Below are 21422 nucleotides of genomic sequence, written 5' to 3'. Positions count from 1 at the left end.
ATTGTGACGCGGAAGCTCTGTCCATTTGAGTCCGTCCAGGCAACTCAGTTCCTTTGATGATCAAGTGGAGGTGATGTCCAGATTTAGTTCAGTTCCACGGGGTCAGATCAGTCGAAGTTCTGCTCGATACTCCGCCGGGAAGTCCGAAGAACTGTCCAGAAGCTAAAGGAGGTTCTGTCCGAGTCCAAATCAGTCTGTCGAGGCCTGTCAGTTTCTTCATGGTGAAGCCAAGGTCTGTCGAAGTCGAGATCAGTTCAGTCCAATCAAGTCAAGACGTCCCTTAGGTTTTGGATAAGTCCTCTCCGATCAACCAGCTGCTTCTCGCCTAAAACACTGTGAGTTGGTTTGTTTGAATTCCACTTGGAATTTAGGGTAGATCGAGTCGCATATAGATTAGACTGATCACGCCATTGAATGGTAGAGTCCTTAGGGTTATTTTTATTTTTGGAACCGGACTCAGTTTAGCACGGGCTAAGCTGAGATGAAAGGAATTAAGACTGGGTTAATAACCTGACTAGGACTAGGGCTAGGATGCATCATGTTTTCTATTCTTGCGTGTTGATTTGGTTGAGTGCAGGTTCCCGTTATCTTTAAAGATAATTTTATAGCAGGAGGCTGAACTATCTGGGTAACGGTTTGATTGAGTTGTTTAGTATTGATATTGTTGTTTAGTAGTTAGTACTAAGGTCTTAGGCTATATAGGCCGGACTACTGGTACTATTGGTTAGTCTTGTTGAGTCAAGAGTCTAGTTAGGATCTGGAACTTTATCTTTAGGTTAGGTTCTAGATTGAGTTTGTGTTGTGCGAGTGTGCCGACAGTATGTGCGTAACCCGCCCATACTAGGTTTTTTTAGGGGTGATTAGTGTTTCCTCGGCCTCGTATCCAGCGGATTCAAGGAAACTCCTTATTCGCTGGATCGGGGATCGAGTCGTAGATACTCATAGTCTTATTATTGTGATTGTGGTTGATTGATTTGCTTGCAGGTTTCTGACATTAAGTCCTAATTCTGGCTCATGTACCAGATTAGGCTTGGTGTGTATTTTGTTAGTGTAGGCCTGACGTTGGCCTGTATGTATTTGAGTGATTGCTTGTGAAGGGTGGTGGATATTAAAGCTATGCGGTATCATTGGTTGGTCGATCATGTTCTTGTCTGATTGTTGGTCGACCGGTTAATGATACTTTTATAGTCTAAGTGTCTAACACTACATGAGTACTGAACTCAAGCGTATATATGGTTAACCAGGGATTGGTTGTTGACTTGTTTTAATGCAGGTTCCCGTTACTTGAAGCTAGATCATGGCAGGAGGCCAAGTCTAACTTAGTAACGGTTTGCTTAGCCTTAGCTTATATTGCATGCTAGGGCTAGATTGATTGTTATTTTGGGTTGTTTGGGTTAGAGTCTAGGTTGCGGGTAGAGGCCGCCAGCTCACTGAGTAATACTAGATTACTCATCCAACTCCGTTGTCCTTTTTGCAGGTCGCTTTAGGTAAGGATGATCGGATAGCTTGGTGTTGGACGTTAGGACCGCCGGTGTAGATTTTCATGCCTTTTGTAAACGGTATTGTGAATTGTGTTATGTTGACTCGATTTGACATTAGGCCGGGCCCAGTCTTGAATTATTCAATGTATAAATATTTCTTAAATCAATAAAAGTAATTGTTTTATATGCGCTTCATGAGTACTCTGATATTTGACTAGTCCGGTCTAACACAACGCTAGGTCGTGGTACGGGTTGAAAAGCCTTAGGCCTCGATCTAACGGAAACGCTAACTCTAGGTACGGGTTGTAAAGCCTTGTTCCTTGACGCAGTGGGACGAGTTAGTGGATGAACTGGTCTAGGTCGTGGAGTAAATTTTGTGACTCTGGCCGGATCGTCCCTATCCCGTCAAGTAGCGCTTCCGGACCATGGTGTTGGGTTGTACGGTCAGTCATGTTCTTGTTTGATTGTTGGTTGGCCGGTTGGCTCATTCATCTCCAACCCTGAGTGTTGGACGGTCGATCGGTCATGTTCTTGTTTGATTGTTGGCCGGTTGATCGACCATATCTCTAGGACGGTTCGGGAATGTTACAGTTCCAGCATCTTGTCTAATGGTGGGAGCGGTGGTTCAGGGCCCACAACGCTTCTCAACATGTTTCCCGTCGCAGTATCTTCACTTGTCACTGCATCTTGATCCGGCATTTTTGTTGCAGATTCATCTTTCATGCGCTTTCCACTTCCGGACCACTAGCTTCACCTAGATCTACCTCCTTTTATTAACCTGAATTTGTTTCCATCAGCATCATTCATCCAGGTCTTTCTCTTTATTAATTCATGACCCTCAACTCTGTCAGCGAATGGTTGTATTGGATTATACATTTCTTCCATGTTGATATCAAAACATGATTGGTTTCGTGATCCCACTCCAAAGTTACACTCTGAATACTTTGATCTCTTTCACCGTCTGAAACCGATATGGATCACCGGCATTTCGACCAATTCTTCATCTTGTGCATTGTGATTCATCTGTTGGTCCCCATCTTCTTCATTAATCTCTCCAATGAGAATTCCTTGGTTAAGTATAGGGTCATCATCTTGTAGATTTATATTGCTATAATCCCCATCATCCCGACCTTCCTCCGGTCCCCCATTTTGGATTAAGCATCATCCTGAATCACGTAATGTGCCCACATACTTCACAAAAACCTCGTAGACATTCGTTAAGCAGAGTGTTGACTCCTGGTGTAAATTGAAACTGCCTTTGGAACTTCAAAGGTAACTTCACTGGTCGACCTTATAAGCATTTCGTGCCAAAAGAGGTACCAGGAGAATTTAGGCATCTGTCAGAACAAAGGTGTTTGTTAAGTGGTCGACCAATAGAAAATGGAAGTGAGCTTGCATCGGCACTTACACGCATAGCGTGTACGAGAAAACATAGTTGAATCAATTTTGGAAAGGTAGTCCTGAACGGTTATGAACACAAACGAATTAAAAACCATATTGATTGGTTGACACCGTTTTATTAACCAGTTGCAACCCGGTAACACTAAAAGGCATATCCTGAGCCATTATATCATACAAATGCCACAACATAAAATCACACATAAAGACTGATAATAATAACTCAAAATAAACAATTTGCATGATTACAAAAGACTTAGAAGAGTTCAGTTTCCTTGTGGGTATGGATCACACAGTCAGACTGCGGGTAAGCCACACAAGTCAAGACATAACCTTTGTCCATGTGATCATCCTCAAGAAAGGAACCATCAGACTGGTCTACTTGGCCTTTCTCGATCTTACCGGCACAGGTGGAACACGCACCAGCTCTGCAAGAGTAAGGCAAGTCAACTCCTGCTTCTTCAGCCGCATCCAATATGTACTGGTCGTCTTGAACATCAAACTCGTTTTCTTGTCCGTCGGGTCCAATGAGCTTGACTTTGTATACTGCTGACATTGTTGCACCAGAATAAGCTGAGCATTTCAAGCCAAAGGATCTGGAGACTTTATTGACTGATCCAACGGAGACATGCTGGCTCTTGTTAGTGATGAGCTTGTTGGTTGGTTGGCTTCTAAGAACCGCCTTAGTCATGCTAGTAGAAGAGACTCGCACTGTAGCCATTTTAGGTTTTTTTTTTATTCACCTGCGATTCCACGAGTTTCAGGTTTAGTTTTTTTATTTAACATTAATCAGAAACGTAAGTAATCTTTTCCCACACTGATGTCATCATAGGTTGTGGACATGCTTAGCTTCTAGTACTTATGTGATTAACAAATCAAATTGTTTCAAACAAATAAGATTTAAAACAAACATATTGTTGGGCTAATGTGCATCACAAGTAGCGACTGAACCAAAAGAGTAATCTGTTTCAATTGCAATACTGATGTTAAGTCTACTATATGGAGCGTAATGAGAAGATGCAAGCTTGAAAGCTTTATTAGCTCTTCACTCGATGCTCCAAGAAAACATAAGTAAGGACTAAATGTGAACCAAAATCATTTGAATGTTTCATTTAACCGATTTGGAATTACTTTTGCAGTTAATAAGTTGGATTTAGCATCTCCATCGCAATATGACAGAACATCAGTCACTATCAGATTGAATCGAATCTGAAGATTTTGGATATGTCCCCACAAAGTCACGAACGAAAACAACAAAATCTTACACCGCTCATCAGGTGAAACTTCGAAATAATAGAAGAGAAAGAGCAAACAAGTTGAATTAAAACTCAGAATCTAAAACTTACAGACAGAGCGAGAACAAAGGAGGCGGAGACTGCTATACAAGGGTTGAAGGAGAGGAGAATGATTTATAAGGGCAGCGTGGCTTTTGGAAGGCCGTTACGGCCCAACCTTCGTCTGCTATTATTTGTTATGTTAAATATTTTACTCATCCTCAAAATATATTAATTATATCCTGAAAATATATAAAATATTTTAGTTATGTTGATACTTAATAATGATAATATGTATACGGATTTACAACTGTGGAAACAATAGTTGGGTATTATTATAATGAAAAATACTTGCGTTCCGTAGTGGTCTTCTGTTGGTGGATGAGTTAGATCAAAGGTCAAAGTGGAGAAAGTTGGCATTTCCATCTTACAAACTAGTGTCCCTTCACTCATGCCATCGGCCGTGCAAACGCTTTAGGCCCAAAAGAGTTACCTTTTTAAAATGTTTTAATCCTTTGTGTTTTTTTTTTTAAAACTTATTGCGTCCACAGAAATTGACTAAATATGCACTATTTTTCCTTATGTTCCTCCATTTCTTGTTGATAATCCATACAGATATTGGCCAGTGATGTTGCTGCAGCTAGATAGCAGCCGCTGTTTATGCCATCAGACTGTGTCTTCTTGATGCACTCTCAATTGAGTCAGCTACGTTTTATGTATTGAATGGTAACTTCTTGCAGCTATACTAAAATCTTTTCTTCTAGAAAATGACTATTGTTGGAGGTGGATTTCACTTCATTCTACATTCGGTCTGAAAACCTGGTCTAACATCATTTGGACTCGGTTCAGTACCCTCAAAGAATAGAAGAAAACAAAAGGCCCACTAAGATTCATGGTCCATGCCAAGCTATAGAGAGATCCCACGTGAAGCTGACACATTCAAATGAAAACATAAAAGTGGCCAAAGCATTGAAGACATTCATAAAAGCGCTGGATACTCGCCACATATCACTCCACCGTTACGATCCACCTTGAGAACACCTATAAAAGAAGAGTACAAGGAAGAGAGAAGTATTCCAATTTTTTTGAGAACTACTCTCAATATTTCTATACGCATTTATTCTTAGATATCCTTTGTATGTATTCTACACAGAAGATCAATAAAACATACATTTCTTATATATATTTTGTCAATTTATATGCTTTTTAGATTTTGTATACACGTAATCATACATTATGTACCTTATTTTTGAGTGGATTTTGAGACAGTTTGGTTGCTTTTAACTTTCTTTTACAAACAGACAATACATTTTAACTTTCTTGGACCTTTACTACAAAGTTAAGTGCATGTGGATGGAAGTGGTTAGATGGTAATGGAAGAACACAACTTTTGGAACAAGAAACTTAAGAAGACCGGAACCATCACTTCATATAAAGTTGGAAGCGCTACTATGGGTAATGAACAATATGTTATCTTTCGACATATTAACACTTTGGGATGGATTGTAACGATCTATTATCAATGATGCAAAACCCTCAGACATGGCTGGACTTCTCGACGGAGTTGAAAGAGATTTTAAAACTGAAAAACATATTCCAAGATTTTAAGTTAAGCTACATCCCACGAGGACATAATGGAACTGCAGATCACCTAGAGACCGCTCAATCATTTCATAGAAGTCTTTGTTTTATTGGTTATTCTGTTTTGGTCTAGTTATCTAAACCACCTCAAACTTAAATAATATAACAGTCTTTTTGTGGTAAAAAAAAACAAACAAACATACATTACATTTATCTATATATGATAGTCATTTTTATCTTTTCAATTATAGTATGTTTCTTTACGAAAATTCTAGTATACATATCAAAATCTGATAAATTAACGAATACATGTGAAAACTGATCATCTGGTGTGTCACTATTTGATTTTAATTATACACATTTCCAATAAATTTTACTCTCAAAATTTTCTTGTCGTCATTTTAAATTTCTTTATTTGATTTTATATAATTTTTAATTTTGATTATATTTTCTATTATGTTTATATGTGAAGCTTATTTAAAACAACATATCTATAGAATTTATTTTTTGGAAAGCTACACATAATACAATTTTTCTTATCTTAAATTTAAAAGAAAATCTACTAAAAATTAATACAATATATTGGTAGTAAGCAAAATAATATTTTTAGTATATTTTGCTTTTTTCTGTTGAACTTCTTTTCTAATACCAGTTTCTCTTGTGAATTATATTATATCGGTACATGCAAAAAAAATCTAGTAAACTGTTGAATATGATAAGATCATGATAAGTTTAACACTATGTGTCATAATATTCTAATGCGTGCGATTTTTATTTATGAGGTTAATTAAGGTCTTTATCAACAAAAACCAAATGATATATAGATTAATTAATGAGGCATGCAAAATCAATAACTAGATCGTTTTCTCTCTATATATATGAAAGCACCAACACAAATAATTTACCAATTCTTACATTATCTAACGTGTAGAAAGCAGACAAAGTTTCAACAATTAGAACAATTCTCAAGCGAATTGCACCATTCGTAAAACAACCCAAAATCTATACAAAGACTTTAACAATAATGGGAAACATGTGTGGAAAGCTGGAAGATAGAAATAACACTAGCAAACACTCGGCACGTGACGGAAGCATGTTTCGATATGATCCGTCTAGCTACTCTTTGAATTTCGATGATGGAAGACAAGAAAATAATGTGAAAGTTAATATGCCTGGTGGGTTTTCTTCAAGAATTTCAACTCCTCTATCCAAAAATCTTCTGGAGAGATAAATGATGAAGATACAGTTAATAAAGAAAATATGCATGTAAACAATGTACCATAACCAACTATACACGTATATTGAAAAGGAACTGCATTACATAATGAATTTAAGGAAAAATAATAAAAAGAAAACCTTGTAGAGATAAGAGTTTAGGGTCTATATATGATTTAGAATTTAGGGTATAAAATTTAAAATAAGAAAATTTAAAATAAATATTTATTTATACTAAATGTATCTTAGTTTGTTTACTTGAATGAAAGCTCTTTTGATTATTTTCTTTTATGCACTGTTTTGAAATAAAGAAAAAAGTTTTTTTTTTGTCGTTCAAAAAAAAAAAAGCTTTTTTTTTTGTTTTTAGAACAATTGCCTTTTACAAAATTATAACATAAATTCTAAACAATCATCTAAAATTCTTATATTGTACAAAGTTTCCAATAAATTATAGCCAATTCAAGTCACCAAACGGCTCTCTGTGATGTTATCGACGAGTTTTCTATTGGCTGAAGATCCTATTATATTTTATCGTAAAAGTGAAGTGTGGGTTTTCTCTACCTGGGAGTAAAGTTTTTCTACACCGCTCTATGTCTTGCTGTGTCACAGATTGTTGCAGGTGCATATGCTCTAGCATAACAAAAAGAACTCGTTTAAGGTTATTAAAAATTTAGAATACATGCAAAGTACACTAGAAACGTGTAATCTGAAGACAGTTAGATGTTCAGGGTTTCTATAAGAGGAAACGCAGATCTTATTATTAGTCTATTTCATAGTTTTTTATGGAAAAGGAAAGAAATTATATAGAGAGCGAGAGAAAAAGAGTGACAGAGGAAATGAATATGTATGTTCTGAAACTAAAGTGACCTTTCACATTTTGTCAGGGACAGAAATGAACCTTTAAATTAACCACAGACTTTGTAACCAATCAAAAGACACATAAAATATTAATTAAAAAATATTAAATTAAATAAAAAATAGCTACAAAAAATAAAAAAACGTTAATTTTAACGACGCTAACGCTTCCAGCTAGATCCTAAACCCTAAATCTTAAATTCTAAACCCTATGCCCTAAATTCTAAACCCAAATTCAAACCCCTAAACCCAAACTCTATACCCTAAACCCTAATCCTAGACCCTAAACCCAAATTATATACCTTGAACCAAAAAATTAGACTATAAACCTAAACTCTATATCCTAAACCCAAGTCCTAGACCATAAACCCAAACCGTAAACCTTAAACCCAAATTATATATCCTAAACCCAAAACATTAACTATAAGTCCAAACGGTAAATCCTAAACCCAAACCATAAATCCTAAACCCAAAACCTATACCCTAAACCCAAATCCTAAACCTAAAACCCAAATGGTAAACCCTAAACTCAAACCCCAAACTTAGATGCTATAGGATTTGGGTTAAGGTTTACGGTTTGGGTTTAGAGTCTAAGACTTGGGTTTAGGGTATAGGGTTTAGGTTTATAGTCTATTTTTTGGGTTTAAGGTATATAATTTGGGTTTAGGGTCTAGGATTAGGGTTTAGGGTCTAGGATTAGAGTTTAAGGTTTACGGTTTGGGTTTAGGGTGTAGGACTTAGGTTTAGGGTATAGAGTTTAGGTTTATAGTCTAGTTTTTGGGTTTATGGTATATAATTTGGGTTTAAGGTCTAGGATTAGGGTTTAGGGGTTTGGATTTGGGTTTAGAATTTAGGGTATAGGGTTTAGAATTTAAGATTTAGGGTTTAGAATTTAAGATTTAGGGTTTAGGTTTTAGCTGGAAACGTTATCGTCGTTAAAATTAGCGTTTTTATTTTTTGTAGCTATTTTTTATTTAATTTAATATTTTTTAATTAATAATATATATGTCATTTTGATTAGTCATAAATGGTGTGGTGAATTTAAAGGTTCATATCCTAGGGTGTAGGGTGTGAACGTTCTGTCCTTTTGTGAACCTAATTAATAATATATGTGTGTGGGAAACGCATTGTGGTTGTGGGTCGCCAACATTAATTTTCCAAATATGGTAAGTCGAAAGAATAATATGAGTTGTTTTGAGATTTATTCTTCGCAATACATCCACACACCTGACAGAGAATATATTTCTTTTACTCATACTTTACTAGAATATATTGAACTTTCTTATATATATATATATATATATTGTTTTTTGACAAATGAACTTTCTTATATTGAACTTTGTTATTACCCTTATTGCAAAAGTGACGTTTAGATTTATAAACAGAATAATGACACTTGAAGTTTCTGTCTTTCTTTAATCTTTCATAACAAAACACTGATCAACGAAAGCTGTGATACATGGTGGACACTGACACTTGGAATAAAAGGGTTCTTTTTTCGAACATCTATCTGATGGTTAGGATACTTAGTTTATTGAAGAAATTAGATACATGTATTCGAAAAAGAACTGAGGAATTTTAAGGACCATATTGGTAAATCAGCCACTTCCCATCCACTCAAATGTTCGAATGTTTTAAAAATACAACGAACAAATTCTCTTTTAGTGCTAAGAATTAAGGGACTTAATAAACAACTTATTATTTTTATAATTAAAATTCTATTTATATATAATAATTTCAAATCCTTTACACGAGGTTAATAAGTCCTTACAATCTATTCAAAGAGATAGATAGGAATCCTTTAGAATAAGTTTGATATGCAGAAAACAACTGTCAAACGTGGTTCAATGAAAATGAGACGATACCTTCATCGCCACAAGAAAATTTGATTGAGGAAACATAGGTCTTACGCTTGGATAATATTATATGGAGAGAACGAAACAAGAGGAGGCATGGGAAAAAGCCAACACTACCAAAGGTCTTGAGAAAATTTATAGAAAAAAGTGTTTGAAACAAGCTGAGTTTGTTAAGTGCCTTGGGAGGGAAGTTTGTGGGCTATCATACTGGTTTGGTAGTCGAGAGATGAGATAGAAGGTAGTAGATAGATGTTTTCATTAGCAAAGAAGCACTTGATGTAGACGGTTTTTTGTGAATATAATTTAACATTCATTCAAAAAAAATTTTGTATGGTGAATAGTTCATGAACCTCTAGAGCTTTGTACAGTGGATGCAGATGGGTTTGGATGGACATCTTAAGAAAGATTCAACTTATGGAGACGAGGAACCTAAGACGGCGAAAAGCTGTTTTGCATTCAGAATTGGAAGCACTACGATGGGCTGTGGAAAGCGTGCTCCAACATTCAACATGTTAGAACTTTGGAACGGATTGCAAGAACCTGATTGTAATAATAAATGATCGTCATGCATGGACAAGCTTCACAACAGAACCGGAGGTAATAAAGACTCTTCAGATGTGTTATCCAGACTTCAAGATATCTTACATCCCGAGAACGCATAATGGAATTTCTGATTTTTTAGCTAAGACTGCAAGATCTTTTCGTAGAGAACTTTATCTTATTGATTATTTTATTCCGTCTTTGTTATCCAGACCAACTCAAGATTAAGTAATAGAATAGCATTTCATTGTCAAAAAAAGAAAAACAGATAAATAGTAGAACAACAACGATGAATTATATTAAAAAAGATACAATCAACAACTAAAAGAATCTCGGACTCCAAAAGCAGACGTTAAAATTGTTAGGCAACAGTTCCGGATCAGGTCTTAGCTTCAACTCTCAGTTGCGGTTAATCCAGTAGGGAAATATTTTCTCTGTCTCTTTCACTATTGAGTCTGCTGCACGATACAATTTGGAAATGCACAGAAGAAAAAAGAGAATTTGACACTGCGCAACCCATACTACCGGATGAAATGAAAATTCGAGATGGTTTTGTAGCTGCTAAGTTGTAGGAGAGAAGGATACCTACACTTTGGAGAAAAAAACTCAACCTATCCAAAATAATCAAGGGATCGCTTTAACACAGGGAAGGGTGATTTCTTCACGAGTTGCCACCGTGGGAAATCAAAGCTCCGATGATAAACAAAACCGCAACAACCCACTCGCATGTTAACTCCAAAAAAGAGGAAGATTAACTCCAAAAAAGAGGAAGATTTTTGATGATTGCAAACGTAAAAAATCTGTAACAAAGTAAGAATAACAACAAATGAAACCATGCCCAAGAACCCAAAATGGTAGAGTGCGATTTCAGATAAGGTGTCACTAGACAGACCAGCCATGAACTGAAGAGGCCAAAGAAGGGAGTAGCTTGCTTGAGGAACCAACACCTTAGCATAAACAACTTCACGCTCCGACCACCAAAAGTGAGATATACACGCGGTCAGGCGAGCCTCCAGACATACGCCTGAAGGAGAACTGATGAAACACGCTTTGACGGACCAAACCCGCAGAAGCGCATCTTGAGAGCATCAGAAAGCTCCTCTGCTGCCAAGATTCCATGTTACGTTATACTTGGTTAAAAATAACTTTTATGCATTCATTTTATTTCAAATCAATAGTGATAAAACAACTAATGTTCTACAGATCTTTCATTAAATAATTAAACCCCCTATTTTGTTACATATTATTTTCTTAGGTAAGATCTGCGCATATAGGCAAACTGACTTAATTCTTAAATAAATTTAATTTAGTTTTAATCATGAAATTATAGTATTTATTGGTAAAACATTATATGGGATCCAAAATCTATTAATCTATCTTGAAACTTGTAATACATTTATAAAATAAAAAAATTATTATAAATTATTTGTAAAATTAAATTTATATAATTTTAGTTTTAAATTTTAATATTTGTAAATGTTTTAGTTGCGGCAAAATAAGATTTAATTGAAAATCATATTAAGTAGAATACAACTTTCTATTGTTATGGTTTTATGTGATCATTTAGGGGTGTATTCAATATACAACTTGAAGTGATTTGATTCTTATTGACTTTTTGATGATTGGTAAGTCAAATTTAGGTAAATTAAAAACTTACTATAGTTTTAGCTTTTAAAAATCTAGTATCCTATAAAAACTATTATCCTATACAACTATGAGATTAGATTATTATTTTATTTTTAGCTAATAAACTCTACTAAAACCCTCAAAATGATTAGAAAAAAAAAATCTGAATTTCATAATTTAAAATAATTTTAGTAACAGTAGATTTTAAAATAGTTTAGATTCAATAAATGTGATTTTTTTTTCTTAGAAAAAAATCATGTTTAGATAACAATAATTTGTCATTTTAATACAAACCAATTCCGACTCTCAATTCAGTACTAGTTCTTTTAATAATATGTTTATGACTATTTTCATTTAATAGTTATTTAAATATTTTATGAATATTTATTTTCGATATTTTGAATTATAATGTGAAAATTATATATGTTTTCTCTTATTTTAGATAACAATAATTTGTCATTTTAATACAAACCAATTCCGACTCTCAATTCAGTACTAGTTCTTTTAATAATATGTTTATGACTATTTTCATTTAATAGTTATTTAAATATTTTATGAATATTTATTTTCGATATTTTGAATTATAATGTGAAAATTATATATGTTTTCTCTTATATATACATATTATATATATATATATATATATATATATATATATATATGATGTGGTAATTACTTTTACAAACATATCATCAAAACATGTGATCATAATATAATAATAATTAATAACTAATATAATATAACCGAAAGAGAAAATTGGAAAAGATGGTAATTTCTTTTGTTCTTTTTACCTACAAACGGTTAGTTTAAAATCAAACAGAAATACCATAGGTTATTTTAAATTTAAATAAAAGTGGCATGCAATATACGTATTTTAGTAATATAAGCCCGTCTCTATATTTTCTAAAAGGTTTTCTAGTATTAATACATTAATATAGTACTAGTATAAATAACACGTTTAAAATGATATTTTCTACAAATATTCTTCAAAATGAAAAATACTTATTTTGTTAAACATCTGTTGAAATCAAGAGTCCATTTTCCCATAGCAGATATTCCGACTGCGTTTGGCGATCATTTCTTCTTTTTTTTTTTTGAAACTGAAATGAAATGAATTTAAAACATTAGTTAGTTTTATTTTCTTAACCTTAATCTTTAAATAAATAACCTGCAAATTTAAATTAATTTAAGATATTAAAGAAAAAAAAGAAAAAGGAAAAGGGAAAAGAAAAGCTAAATTTCCAGTGCCACCACCACCTGATACATTCGACTTCTGTTTAAATAATGGCTAGAGAAGAAAATGGCGGTATTACATATTCTCTCATACTAACATGATCACCTAAATTGGAAACGTACGTAATCACTTGTATACGAGTTTTATTTATTTTGTAACATATCTTTTTAGATTTGGAGTACAAATATAGAGAGTATGCATTTTCATGTGAATACTTACCTCCTTACAAAAAAGATAGTATCAGCTACATTTTTGATGTATATACATATAATTTCTTGTGGCCAAAACAAAAAGTTAATAATCTGAAAAGTCTACATGTTTACTCAGATTTTTAGTGGAATCTTCTCTATAGGTTAAAAAAAGGTGTGGTTGTTTTTGTAAAAGCCAACTCATACATCTCAAAGTTCATTGGATCTAAACGTCAAATCAAATTCACTATGGCCACTTATTCTCTTATATCGTCCTATAAATACATGTTGTTCTGACTTTATGTCTTCATTAAATCAACATTAACAAATCCGATCCCCCAAAGCAAGCCCAAGCTTGTCAACACATACCCACAATCTCATCAACCATCGAAACGTTTTTAATCTTTCAAACTTATTATTTGTTTCTTCGTCTGAATTCTTAAAGAAGCAATCGAGATGGCCCGAATTTCTTCAGACCCGCTTATGGTTGGGAGAGTGATTGGAGACGTTGTGGACAATTGTTTGCATGCAGTGAAAATGACAGTGACCTATAACTCCGACAAGCAAGTCTACAATGGCCATGAACTTTTGCCTTCTGTGGTTACAAACAAACCTAAGGTTGAAGTTCATGGGGGTGACATGAGATCATTCTTCACTTTGGTACGCATATTTTTTGTGTCAGCTCACTGTTACGCATATTTAATCGTATCACACATATATATACACACACACAAATACTGTTAGCTGATTATATGTTTTCTTTATATAACTTTCTCCGTTTCTTGCTCGTCATGGAATACATAAATCTTTGTCTCCTCTCTAGGTTTTTGTATAGAGACATAAAAATATATGAGACTAAGAGGGGGTTGTTGGGAGATGAATTTGTATAAAGTTTATGAATTTAAAAAATTGATTGATTTAAGAAGTTATGTGGATTGTGAAAATTTATACAGATTGACTTATGAAATTTGATCATAACTTTTTTAAATTAGTATAGATTTTCATCAATTTGTATTACATTTGTTTCTATCATTCTTTTTGTCAAGTAAATATATATATTTTTTCTAAGTCATATGCATGATTCTTTATTTTTTTCTTTAAAATTAAAAAAAAAACTAAAAAATTGGGAAATTCTCTTAAATAGTTTCTTTTTGTCACAAAAAGCAATCAAAGAGGAAAATGATAAAAAATGTTTCATTAAAAAGGCAAAAGACTATTTTACCTTTTCCTTTATAGATATATAAATAATAAAAATAATAAAAAGTTTTTTTTTAATTTCAAATTATATGTTTGTAAATTCGTAGTTTTTATAATTTTTTAGTAATTTTTCGAATTTTTTTTATTTTTTTGTTAGTTTAGAATTATATGTTTTCAAATTCAAATTTTTTTTAAAAAAAAACTGATTTTAGAAAAACCATTATTTTTGAAATTCAAAAATGCATTTTGAAACTATTTTTAAAATTTTATTTTTAATATTTTAATATTTATAACTATAATTATATATTCGAAAATGATAAAATAATATAAATATAATTATGTATTAAAATGTAAAAATATATAAAATTGTAATGAATTATATTTTTGGGCATATAATTTGGATTTAAAATGAAAAAGATATTTGGTAAGAATAACTATTTTGTTTTCTAGTTTTTTATCACATGGATTTTGAAAATCTCATGGATACATATGATATTTTGAAAGTCTTATGAGTAAAAATAAATAAAATTCATCTCCCAATAACACAAGAATTAGTTAGAATTTAGAGAATCAATAATAACTAAACTTTTTGAATAACAATGGATTTGAATGGATTTTGAAAACTCTTAAACCAATAACAATGGATTCTATTAAAAGTTTTGAAATCCAAGAACCAATAACAATGGAATTTCTAAAATTCATGAGAATTCCCTAACCAAAACCCCCTAAGTAAGTTATATTTATTTTGGGGGCATTTGTAGAAATACATAAAAGCTAGGTAAAGTTTGTGATAGACTGAGGGTGATTGATTGGACTTTATCTCCTTACTTTAACTTTATTTATTTTTAAATCACTAAACTTTACCAATCATGTTGTACCTTTATTTTTAATAGTTAAAACTTAAATCAAGTTTCTATAAACTTTTACAAATCATGCTTTACCTTTATTTTTAAAGCTACAGCAAAAAACCTTAGCAAAATTTTTTTTAATGTATTTTAGGTAAAAAACCTAAAGCTTTCTTTTATAAACTGTAGAATCTGTAGAATAAAAAACTATCTATAATATCAAATAAATTAGATAATCATAATAAAAACATCTATAAATATTTAATTCAATTTTGGGTGTTGTAAAAATTATTGAAATATTTTAAATAAAATATATATTATTTACATTCACATTTTAAATAACAATAAATTTTGAGAATTTATAAGAAATATTAATATAAATTATTTAAATGATAAAAAAATAATTATTTTATATATACATCACAGATTTTACATATTTTATTTTAAAATATCTACATCATATAATTTACAGTTACAACAAATTTAACTACAGCAAAAGTCTCTACGAAAAAGTCTACAGTAACAACTTTACAGCTACAACCAATTTACCTACAACAAAACTTTTATAGCTAAGTTTTAGAGTCGCAGTTGAACCAATCATCACCAGTATCACCACTCCCTTTTGTTGGTAAACATCACTAGTTATAGCATGATTAACCCGGGGCTCTTAGGATGGGGTTCTTAGTGGAAGTTAAGAAACTGTTTATTAATTTTTAACTAAAAAAGCTAAGAACCGGTTCTTAAATAAGGATTTTAAGAACCGGTTCTTAGCTTTTTTAGTTAAAAGTTAAGAAATAGTTTCTTAATTTCCGCTAAGAACTGCACTCTAAAAACTCCGGGTTAATCATGGTCTAGTACAAACTCCCAGAACTATTCTTAGCTTGATTAAAACAATTTTTTTGTTTATTATTTCTTTTCAACCCAGAGGTCATTAGCCTAATTTAGTAAGACACTAACCATTGTTTTAGAGGTACACAGTTATAATGACCACTGAGACGAAACTAATATTACATAATGTGGTTTGGGTCTAGAAAGATTACGGGGATCCTAGTATTAAAAAAAGAAATTTAAATAGAAATTAATTATTCATCTATCTTAAGAAATCTGAAAATTAAAATTAATTTAATGATTTTTTTTGAAGAATATTATGGTTGAGTAGTATTAATGATAGATTTTTTAGATAATATATATTAATGATAGATTTTTCATCGATGATATATTTAAAATGGTACATAAAATTATATTTCATGAAACTCCATAATTTGTTTTTATTATTTAGTTAGCATTTGCTCACATTGAATTTTTTTTTTCACCATTTGTATTAGTTCCAGAAACAGGCGTTGCAAATACATGTGATGTCATATATACTGGGTGTTTAATTATTCATGATTATCGAATATTTCAAACAGGTCATGACTGATCCTGATGTTCCTGGACCTAGTGACCCTTATCTGAGGGAGCACTTGCACTGGTAAAATTTGTTCTTTTCAATTTTTGTTAAAAGACATGTGATTGCATATATATATATAAGTTTTTGCAATACCAACCGCAGGATTGTTACGGATATCCCAGGGACAACCGACGTGACATTTGGTAAATCATATATACAAAAGCAAATCAAACAAATGTCGTAGCATATAACTATGCATTCGTTACTACTTTCATATACGATACAGTTTTCTAACCTAATACTTTGTATTAATGTCGCGGACTAGTTATAATCCATGCGCTTTTACATCCAAGTTCCATTTTTCGTGTAAAAAATACAAGTAACTACTTTCTCAAAATATACAAATAACTATAATTAGGTTTATATGTCATCGTCTGTATAAACTGTATGTGTGTATTTTGCAGATGACAAAAGAGTTAATTTCATATAAATGTCAACTGATTTTGATATTAAAAAATACAAAACAGGAAAGGAAATAGTAGCGTACGAGATGCCTCGGCCAAACATAGGGATCCACCGATTTGTGTATTTGCTTTTCAAGCAGAACTGTAGAGGAAGTGTGATTTCTGTGCCGTCTTACAGAGACCAATTCAACACTCGAATGTTTGCACATGCGAACGATCTCGGCCTCCCCGTTGCAGCTGTTTTCTTCAACTGCCAGCGTGAAACCGCTGCTAGACGCCGCTGACTGACTTCCGCCGCCTCCGTTCCCGGACAATATATGTTGTTCCATGCATTCGACATATTAGTTACGGGAAGCAGCTTTATATTATCATATTTATATGTGTATTGTACTGTTTGTGATCTGAATAAACTTGTCCTTTCTTGTTACTCATTTTGATCGTTGTTTTGGTCTTTTGATTGTAGATGTTTGATATATCTTGCTACTTCCGCTATTGATATATAGTTGTATTAGGGGTTGACGTTTTCAAAAAAAATAATAAATGAATAAAATGGATATTTTAGGTGAATTGGGGGTTAATTTTATACATGAAATGCTCTACAATATCATTTTCTATGGAACATAAGGAGTACAAAATTGGCGTTCTATATTTTGATTTGACGTCTAGCTAATTTTGACATCTTTTTTGTGTGAGTGTGTGATCGATCCTAAAGCAACTTTGAACACCAATAGTTCATACTGGATTTACCATACACAAAGTTCAAAGTTCGACGTTAGATATGCGATATTACGCCTGGTACCTATCATGACATAAAATATGCTTCTGATATCATTCACATATATGGAATATTCTCCATACTCGACTCTACTTCATCATAATCTACGACAAACAATTTGAAATGTGCACCATCAGGCGTTGATACACTCTTTAACTCATTCATGTTGAAGACCTTCGTGATATAACCCAGATTGAGATATGTCAAATATCATTTTCGCGATCTCTCTGAATATCTATTTTCAAAATTTGTTTTGTTGGACCCAAGTTCTTCATTTCAAATCTATTGTTGATTAGTTGCTTTAGTTTCATGATCTCTGACGTAAATTTGAAGCAACCAACATATCATCTATATATAACAACATATAAGTGATCATATTCACTCTTAAAAAATTCATGACTAACTACAAACTGATCAAAATCCGTTGTCATGATGCTTGCTTTAGTCCATGAAAACCTTCCGAATTAGACAAACGTGATCCTCTTTCCTTTTAACTTGAAACCCTTATGGTTGCTCCAAATAAATATCTTCTTCAAGTGTTTCATGAAAAACACCATTTTTATCTAGTTGCTCAAGCTCTAAGTCACGGTTCACTATAGTTGACAAATGAAATCTTATAGATATGTGTGCTCATGACGGATGAAAATACATCTTGATAATCAATGTCTTTTCTTTGAGAGTATTCCTTTGCAGCTAAGCTATCTTTGACTTTGGGATTCTCAACACTAGTAATACCAAGCTTAAGTTTAAACTATCCATTTCAACTAATCACTTTACGTTTATTTTAGACATTTTCACAAGTTTCCAAATTGGTTTCTATCCAGTAAAGTCATTTCTTAACTAAAAGATTCATTTCATTGACTTTCTTTTTGTTCATCACTCTATGATAGAATTTAGATTCTTCAGCACATACGTATAGAACAAACATACACATATCCTCACAATCAGAGTATCCTGCAAGTAACATTTATTTTTTGGGACCAACAGGACAACTCCTCTTCTAGTGGACCACTCGACCACCACGATATGGTTAATAAATAATATATTTTAGGTTTAATTGATTATATATATAAATATATTAAAACAATATTTAATAATCTTAAAAAGTCATTATTTGTTATAACTTGTCTTACTAATCTAGTATATATTTACACTACTGAATTTTGAAAAAACTAAGGTAACAGTGGTTGATAAGAAAAACACCTCAAATTTCTTTCGAAAGATATATACACGTTTTTCTTTTTGTTAGTTTTAGGAAAACAAAATAAATTATTAATAAAAAACTAAAATATTAATTTTGATAATAGAAATTACATAATAATTTAAATTCATTAAGGTTATCTACTTTATTACACGATTTTTCAAATAATAGATTTCCATAAAATATAAAATAAGCCAAACTTATATCACAAATGACAATTGTTTTATCAGAAAAGTATTTTAAAAATATAATTATATGTTTTTTTAGCAACAATTAGATGTAAGAGCGAGAGGGGTTTCAAAAATATCAGAAAAGCTTTGACGGTTCTTGGATGGATATAAGGTTGGCAGTCCAGCTTCGGATTCAAGTTTTCCTACTCGATTGAGTTGTAGGAAGGGACACTTATTGCTTATGCGTTTATGGTAGCTGATTGGTGATGGTCAGGACGGAGAGACGCGGCTAACGCAAGGTCATGTGCAAACAACCACATTCTAGGATAAATGGTAAACAATTAGGGCCAAACTGATAGTTTACATTAGTATTTTGGATTGGTTTTTAAATCAGCTCAGATTATTCTCTGACCACAAGACTAGCACGAGTGTAAAAAACATGCGGCTAGCACGTAGGTGGGTCCTGATCCTCCATGATGTACCGAGCCATTCCTAGCCGTTTGAAACTCACGTCTTTGTCAACAAAAGTGGATTTAAACCTTGATGGTGACAGATCTAGCAAAAAATTCACAGCTACGTTGAGAGAATGGCTTTGATTGTTCCCTAATATCATAGCTGATAACTAAACTGAACAATCAAACAATGGTTGTAAAAACAATTATCGAAAACTAATAAGAGAACACATCATTTTATAACCAAACCGAGAAGAAATCAAATTAAAGCTTAAAATTGATGATGATAAATTTACACCAAACACAATTCTTTCAGATCTTCTCGAGCTTCTCCGCTTTCACAATCGGATTCGCCTTAGCGATCTTCTCCTTCCCGACCCGCTTGAAATCGAAAGTGCACTCGTGCTGCTCGGCGTACCTATGGGTTCCACAAAACACGAACCCACACCTGCACCTGAAGCCTGTGATCCCCACGCGCCGCCGGCAAGTCAAACAGCGTTTAGGATCTTGCGGCGGCTTCTGCTCCTCCTCCTCCTCGGGCTCGCTCGCTGCCCGTTTCCCCGGATTCTCTGTGTTGACTTCTTTCAGATCTGAAGTCAGATCGGCTGGAGGAGGAGGAGGAGGCGGTGAGGATACGGAGGAGGACGCAACACAGGCGGCGAGAGTCTGCTTAAGGGCGTTTTTGGCGGTGGAGGAGTTCTCCTGTTCGTGCTTTAGATCTCTAAAACATTTAGAGCAGAGATTCTGCGTGGCGGTGTTTCCGAAGAAACCGCAATCGTTAGCGCATAACCGTGGCTCCTGAAGCCTGTGTTCTTCCGACATGATGTCCTAATCTGAATAATCAAATTCCGGTTAAGAAAATTTCAGATCCAAGACCGAAAGTAATGAATTATAAACATAATCATAGAGATCCGTGATGTGATTAATAAAAATCAAAGTCAAGAACTCAATACCTGGAGAAACAAGATCTATAGATCTAATCGGGTTCTGTGATATTCGAGAAGAAAATAGAACGTTGAGAGATGAGGGAATAAGGGTGGATGGATAATGAGTTATGTATATAAAAGCGTAGAGAAGATCGATGGAATAGGGAAGGAATGGGAATGTTGAGAGAGAAAGGGAAGAAGATGATGAAAGAAGGGGTATGAGAAAAGGAATAGTTAATGACGAAGTAATCGGAAATAAATATTTATTTCCTTTTTGCCGTAAAATGGAAATTTGTGAAAATATGTGGAAGTTTTCTGTCAAAGAAGGTTCTAGAAGCGCTCATATTATCTATTCTATTAAAACACCCGTGTGACCGATTGATAAAAGTTGGATCCAACAATTAATGGCAACAATACATGCATCCATCATTTTCGTACATAACCACCCATTTATATAATTTTCCAACATAACCATTATTCCTTAATAGCTTTAGTTTATCCTTCACACGGCTAACGAACTAAATTAACCCCCACATCATAATCACAACAATAATATAGGGAACCTCTATTTATATCTAATATCTTTTTTTTACAATTTTTTTTCCTACTAATCGGGACCATTATTTACTATCAGTTAAATTAGCAACTAATATATTTTTCTGGACTTTAACACCATATTATCGATAGCTAATAATATGTAACCTTAATACCATAGTTAATAATCGATTGTATCTTAATAATATGGAGTATATCT

General features: G+C 33.0%; 3 protein-coding genes across 3 annotated transcripts; 1 reads left to right on the top strand and 2 right to left on the bottom strand.

Annotated features, from left to right (window-relative positions):
• Nucleotides 1-2964: 2964 nt before the first annotated feature.
• On the bottom strand, nt 2965-4359 carry LOC106329261 (ferredoxin, root R-B1-like). Its single transcript, XM_013767888.1, has 2 exons — nt 4226-4359; nt 2965-3622 (listed from the first exon to the last, which is right to left on the bottom strand). Exon 2 carries the CDS (start codon nt 3598-3600, stop codon nt 3136-3138), a length of 465 nt encoding a protein of 154 aa, XP_013623342.1. The 5' UTR covers nt 3601-3622; nt 4226-4359; the 3' UTR covers nt 2965-3135.
• A 9218-nt stretch (nt 4360-13577) lies between these two features.
• On the top strand, nt 13578-17652 carry LOC106333365 (protein CENTRORADIALIS-like). Its single transcript, XM_013771820.1, has 4 exons — nt 13578-13908; nt 16700-16761; nt 16843-16883; nt 17208-17652. Exons 1-4 carry the CDS (start codon nt 13705-13707, stop codon nt 17426-17428), a joined length of 528 nt encoding a protein of 175 aa, XP_013627274.1. The 5' UTR covers nt 13578-13704; the 3' UTR covers nt 17429-17652.
• A 2257-nt stretch (nt 17653-19909) lies between these two features.
• Nucleotides 19910-20915, bottom strand: LOC106331622 (zinc finger A20 and AN1 domain-containing stress-associated protein 3). The gene is made up of 2 exons (XM_013770012.1): nt 20696-20915; nt 19910-20575 (listed from the first exon to the last, which is right to left on the bottom strand). Exon 2 carries the CDS (start codon nt 20562-20564, stop codon nt 20055-20057), a length of 510 nt encoding a protein of 169 aa, XP_013625466.1. The 5' UTR covers nt 20565-20575; nt 20696-20915; the 3' UTR covers nt 19910-20054.
• Nucleotides 20916-21422: the final 507 nt, after the last annotated feature.

Source organism: Brassica oleracea, chromosome C3 (genome assembly GCF_000695525.1).
Source record: "Brassica oleracea var. oleracea cultivar TO1000 chromosome C3, BOL, whole genome shotgun sequence".
NCBI classification, from domain to species: domain Eukaryota; kingdom Viridiplantae; phylum Streptophyta; class Magnoliopsida; order Brassicales; family Brassicaceae; genus Brassica; species Brassica oleracea.
This window is presented reverse-complemented; position numbering and strand designations above follow the sequence as displayed.